Source organism: Fistularia commersonii, chromosome 2 (assembly GCF_037954325.1).
Source record: "Fistularia commersonii isolate RoL2024-O1a breed Wild chromosome 2, RoL_Fcom_v1.0, whole genome shotgun sequence".
Taxonomy (NCBI): domain Eukaryota; kingdom Metazoa; phylum Chordata; class Actinopteri; order Syngnathiformes; family Fistulariidae; genus Fistularia; species Fistularia commersonii.
Genome location: NC_141285.1, coordinates 20,133,729 through 20,139,728, shown reverse-complemented (window position 1 = coordinate 20,139,728; position 6,000 = coordinate 20,133,729). Strand labels below are relative to the sequence as shown.

The following is a 6,000-nucleotide window of genomic DNA, read 5'->3' as shown; positions in this document are numbered from 1 at the left end:
AGACAAAAACTATCCTCAAAGAAAAAGTGTTTTTGACATAAGAGGCCAACCCTTGAAAAGGCAAACAGGACGTAATTTTGTATTATTTCCACCATTTTTCTAGGAAACCTTATTAGGGTTGGCCGATGATAGAAAAAGTTGATTTTTGCCTTTCAGTTCGCTAAATTACTGCATCCTAATTTTCAGACAATGTTAATGTAGCATTCATTTCTTCCTGTTTTGTTTGAGGTTGGATGGAATTGTGTGTGTAAAATTGAATTCCTCCTTCGTTCAAACTACAGCTGGTGCAATAGCTTTGTAAATGTGAACATGAATATATTTATGTAAGAAAGAGGTATACATCTGTTTGATTATTCCTTTTTGCTCCTTGTGCTTGTGTATTCTATTGTTTATCGAACAATACTCCAAATTTAGAAGGGCCTTGAAATCTCTGAGGTGCGCGAAACAAAAACAGGCACTCGTTTCAGTTTCAAAATCAGACTTTTATTGCCACTGACATACAAACAGCACACAGTGAAAAGCTCATGAGGCCTCCTTGAATCTTTGAAACTGAGATCAGCAGCATTTACACACAATGTGTGTGTGGTATGTGTGTATGTGCACTGCAGCAGGTCTGTGAACCAGATCAATGATTGCAATGAGTGTCAAGATTGTCTCTCCCAACCCAGGATTCAAACAGTCACCTCTGACCTCTCACTGCTGCTGATGTCTCTGGAGTCATACCTCCGCGTCAGTACTTGACGGCCTCAAAAAGAAGAAAAAAAACAAAAAAAAAAAACACACACACACAAAACATAACCTTTGCAAAGAAGACAAATTGATCTATAATGTTTCCAAAATGGCTAATTCCAAGTCAGTCGTTATCTAGTATTTAAAAATTATACATATAAAGTGCATTGGATTAGTATTGTTTAAAAACCTTTTTGTTTTATTTACATTAAAAGGTTGGGGAGGGGGGGATTAATGGTATAGCCTTCTCGTGCCATTTTGCATCATTGCAGTTTCCTGGAAAGCTGTCCGTGAGCCATGAGTAGTGACAACAGCGATAACCGTCATCCAATAGTTTCAAGTTTTCTTTTCTACTTCAGAGTGAATGCCGGGACGCGTCAAGGTGGACATGTGTGCGGAGAGTGCCCGATTGGGGGGCAGTGAAAGATAGATGTCAGCCAGCGCCACCAGATCATCAGGTCAGCAAGTTCACAAGGAACAAGGTTGTAAACTTAAAATAGTGTCACAATGAATCATTTCAAATAGCCTGCAACACCACTGCATTATATTAACGTAATTGTCTCCCCATGTGTCAATCCTTTAACATCATCCACATCCCCTGCTGTGTACAACACACAGGTGGGGGTTTAACTTGTTTCTGATCTCTGATGAAAGTTGCCATTGTAAGACGTGCTATATAAATATGCAGCAAGATATTGTTCTATTGTTCTTCTTAATTCTATACTGATGTACCAATAACAAGGCTATTTATAGTTTGGCTGCGATTGACTATGTGTAAACGCAGGAGACTGAGTGAAATGTCAGCATGCTGTTTTAATTTGCACCGTACTGCAATGTCCTGATTTGAGATATAGAGCATAAAAATGTAATTTGAAAAAAAAAAAAAACCCTATGTGTTCAACCCCTGTTGTGATCAAACATTTGACATAAACTTCCTGGTAAAATATGAGGGGGACATGACGGGACTAAAATATCTCCTCTGCATGTTCAGCAGCTCGTGAGCAACATGAAGCCGCCGCTGTTCCCCCCAGGAATGTGTGTGCGTGAGTGTATATATATATATATATATAGGCATGTGTGTGTATATATACACAAATATATATGTGAGTACATATATATATACACACATTTGTATATATATATGCACATACACATATATACATCCATACATATATACATACATAGACACACATGTATACACACACACACACACATATATATATATATATACATACATATACACACACACATTAATATAAATTATCACTGATTTTTAGATTTATCATTAAGATAACATCAATGGCAGCTCTTTTAAGGTAAAAAAAAAAAACAACTTCTATTTCTGAGCTGCTCCAGTTTTAAAGTGTTTGACAAGGATTTCCAGGGCATGGGTCTGATTGCGTTAGTCGAGCAGCCTCATTTAAGACGCAACAGATCCTCGCAGATAAAATGTTTTTACCAGTTGCGGAATGCCATCTTGTATTGTTCAGACATGGTTCCTGATAATGCGATGCAGATAAATATAATTTAAAAATATAATCTTGATCCTGAGTAACAACCTGCTCGGACCTGGCTGGTGAGTTTTAAGGCCAGTTGTCGGTTTGTTAAGCGCAGCAAACACAACTGATTGGCTTAACTGCTAAACTGAGCAGGGACATTGATTTTGAGATTACGGATAAAGCGCCGTGGAGATGGGAGGGGGGGGTGTCCTGCTTTTCCCTGGCACAAGTTTGCCTTTGGCCTGTGGGCAGACATGTCTTGAGCTTCTCATATGAACAGACCCAAACACAAATAACACAGATAGAGCTCGCACACACACACAAGCACACACACACAAGCAAACAAACAGTAGACAACATTGATTTCCTGGTTGGCATTGCAAAGCGCTGAGTGACACCACAGTGGGACTCCAGCTATTCTCTGGACCACAGTGCACACAAACAAACATTCATTGTATTCTGCATCACACCCCTCCCTTGTCTCTCTCGACATTTTATAGACAAACACTGTCAAACCAAACAGTTCGTATCGATCATTGCACTTTCAACATTTCATCACTACATCTCTCGCTTTCACTTTTTTTTTTTTCCACACCCCTTCTACTTATTGTCTCTCGCTGTGCTCATTCCTCAACCCTGTTATCTTTCTGCGACTGTTTTCAATAAAATAATTATTTCTCTCTCTCTTTGCTCTGCAGAGCAGTGCTGGGTGCTTGGCTGGTTCAGCTCAATGTTGAACCGCATACCATCTGATAAACAGCTGTTTTTATCAGCCACATGGATCCACACTCCCAAAACACAAAAGCATACAAGCCTCTTCCCTGTTTCCCGGCTAATCTAGAGATCTTTTTTGGCAAACAAAGGGATCATGCCAACTTAAACGGATTATTTCGCGTGAACTGACGCACTCCACAGCACAGTTCGATACAATGGAACGACACGAGTACACATGTATGTACTTTGTTAAATAATTCAAGTAAGTATACTGGTGCACTTTTGCTCTTCTGGGAAATGTGAAATGATGTGTCTTTCCTCCAAGTTCCAGGGTCTCTCTGAGTCGTGTCACCACGGCTGTAACTTGTGTGTGATGTGTGTGTGTCTCTCTCTGTCTCACTCGTCCTATCGTCGGCTGCATTATTGGACGCAGTAGACCGGACACAGCCAGAGGCGTACACCAAGCGGTCACGAGGTGTGACAGAGAAGAGAGCAGAGTTGCTGTCAGAGGGCCTTTCTAACACGCATGCCGCTCGCTCTTTGGGGACATTTCGGGAGCGTTTGACTGCGGAAAAAAAAAAAAAATAGAGCTGTGCAAAGAAGATAAACACGATTCTCTAAAACTCCCACAGAAACACCGTTAAAGCCCCGAAGGCTCTCTACCTGAAAATACTGCACTAATACCTTTGATGTTCCCAAAGAGATGTGCAGGGGAGAAGGAGGCAGCGAGACGGGCGGGGAGATGACAGAAGCACACCAGGCAGCAGCTTCACACATCTAATGAATCCCTGGTAGATGATGTTTTTTTTTTTTATGTGTGAGACACTGAAGGAAGGAGTTCAGGGAAGTCACGGTGCGTTAAAAAGTGTCCATTGTGACAAGTGACTTCTGAAATGTATATCATTTCTCTTTTCTTAAATCAAATCCTGATATCGTCAGACCTACATTGTTATGCCCTGGAAAGAGGTCATTCCGTTACGAAGCTACTGGCTTTTATTTTTTTCCTTAAATGCAAGAAAGTTTTCGATCAACTTTGCCGCTTGTTCTCTTTCACCCCCTTACCCTTTCACCTGGTTTTCACACTTAGAAATTGCAGAAAATGACAGGGATGTTGCAGAGCCCCAAAGCACTTTCTTTGCACATGGTCATACTGTGCCTCAACACATTTTACAATCCTGTCTCCCGTTCCTCCTTTCTGTCAGTTACAAAAGCTAAATCCCAATTTGCATACCATTTCTCCTGATGGCGCATCCATCCGCAGAACAATATTCTCTTTTTTTTTTCAAGCTGTTGTAGCCACCTATACTGCATTTTAACAGAAGATCTACAACGTGTTCGCCTATCCTGTGCAGGGTGCAGACATTCATGCTGGATGCGGCATTGCACACAAAATTGGAAACGAAAACTCTTTGTTCCTTACTTCTGTGTCTCTTACATATTGCAACTATGACACTGGTTCTCGAAGAGAAAGCTAAAAAAAAAGGAAAGAAAAGAACTTCAAAACCGGTACTTTTAAGACTCATGCAACTATTCCACCTGGTCCTCTTTCAGCCTCCATCTTCCACAGGGTCCTTAATCACAGTAAAGGTCACATCCTTGTCAAACTCTTTGAGTTTGAAACCAAACACACATTCATGTGAGAGGCCAAAGCTTCCTGAGGACTTGTGAGCTTGGACTTCCAAATGTAGTAATAGCAAGGAAGTGGAATACAACAAAACAATCTCCTTCTCACTACTGTTCTTGCTAGGTCTGTGTTTTAAGTGCAAAGCCGGTTTAAAAAAAAAAAAAAGAGAGAGAGCGAGAAAGAAAAAGCTGGGCATTTGTCTTCTGAAGAAAGTCTCTGGAAGAACTGACGAGTGGATTGTGGTGAAGAACAGGTCCTGGTAAGTGCTTTGACTGGTTCAATCAGGCAAGTTGTGGAAGCAAAAACAAAAGAAAACAAAAGCATCGTAACAATGCCATCAACAGTGGTCATCCATAAAGAGTCCATATCGGTTCTTTCATAAGGGTGAGTGGAGAGAGATGCAAAAAAAAAAAAAAAAAAAATTATATAAATACATAAAATCAGGGCGACTCCTGGTTTAAGTTTTGATGACTAAGTTTAAGCTCCTCAGGGAATCTTTGGCTTCGGGAGGCATGAACGACTCAAAGAAGTCTTTGCAGATCCTGTTTCTTTGAGCGCTCCGACGTTGGGCCGCTCTCGGCTGGTGGGCACTGGATCTTTGAAAGGCTCTGATGTTCTGCTTTGCTGGAGCGGTGAAGGGCGACATGAGCTTGGAACCTGTGCCTGGGGTCCGGCATTAAAGCAAGGAAGGCCTCTGGATGGCGGGGGCAGCAGCTTGGTTTTGTTAGTGAAAGGCCCCGAGGGACGTCCTGGTCTGAGAGGAGCATATCCACCAGTGAGCCCCTGCTTGACCACAGGAAGAGATGCGCGTTTGTGTAAGTGAGATGGCTGCGGAGCGAGGAGGGAAACGGTGGGTCTCGGGGCGGCAGGGTTCTGCTGCAACACTGTGTGGGCTCTCCACTCACGCTGCGCTGCAGACGGAGTTGCTGATGCCGGACTGTCTCTGGCAGTCACCTTCTGTGGAGTCCCGGTGCTTGGGCATTGCAGGTGGGTACTTAAGAGATGACTCAGCTCATTTGGGCGTGCTAGTGCAGACACATCTGCCATAAAGCCTTCAAGAGGACGGTCACCATCTAGGTGGGCTCCTCCCTGCATACTTTGTGCTGCAAGGTCACTGTGGGCCTCGGTGGGGGGAGTTTTTGCTAGTTTTCCCTGGTGAGAATGCTCGTTGAGGAAGGGGTTGAAAGGCTGTAGTATTCGAGGCTGCGGAGGGAGAAAAGGGCAGAGATGTATAAAGGTTTCATCACAAAACAGTCTGGAAAAAATCCAGCTCCAGTATCTTTTTTAAATCTTGTTAAAAAAAATTCAGTAGAAATATACTCCCTAACTCTGACTCGTTTACTCACTATTAATATTGTAGGCTGTTTCCAACAGCTATCAACTGTTTGGGAATGGCAGTCAGAAGAGGACCTTATTCAGCATGAATACCAATAG

At 42.4% G+C, this 6,000-nt stretch overlaps 1 protein-coding gene across 2 annotated transcripts in view; it reads right to left on the bottom strand.

Moving 5' to 3' along the window:
• Positions 1-461: 461 nt before the first annotated feature.
• Positions 462-6,000, bottom strand: part of ccser2a (coiled-coil serine-rich protein 2a) — a 46,478-nt gene continuing 40,939 nt past the window's right edge. The window contains exon 10 of one of the 2 annotated variants that reach the window (XM_086172084.1): positions 462-5,769. In XM_086172084.1, coding sequence (XP_086028210.1) covers positions 5,053-5,769 — 717 coding nt within the window. In that variant the 3' untranslated portion in view covers positions 462-5,052. The remainder of the gene's footprint in view (positions 5,770-6,000) is intronic. The other variant, XM_086172092.1, reaches the window with a different exon arrangement.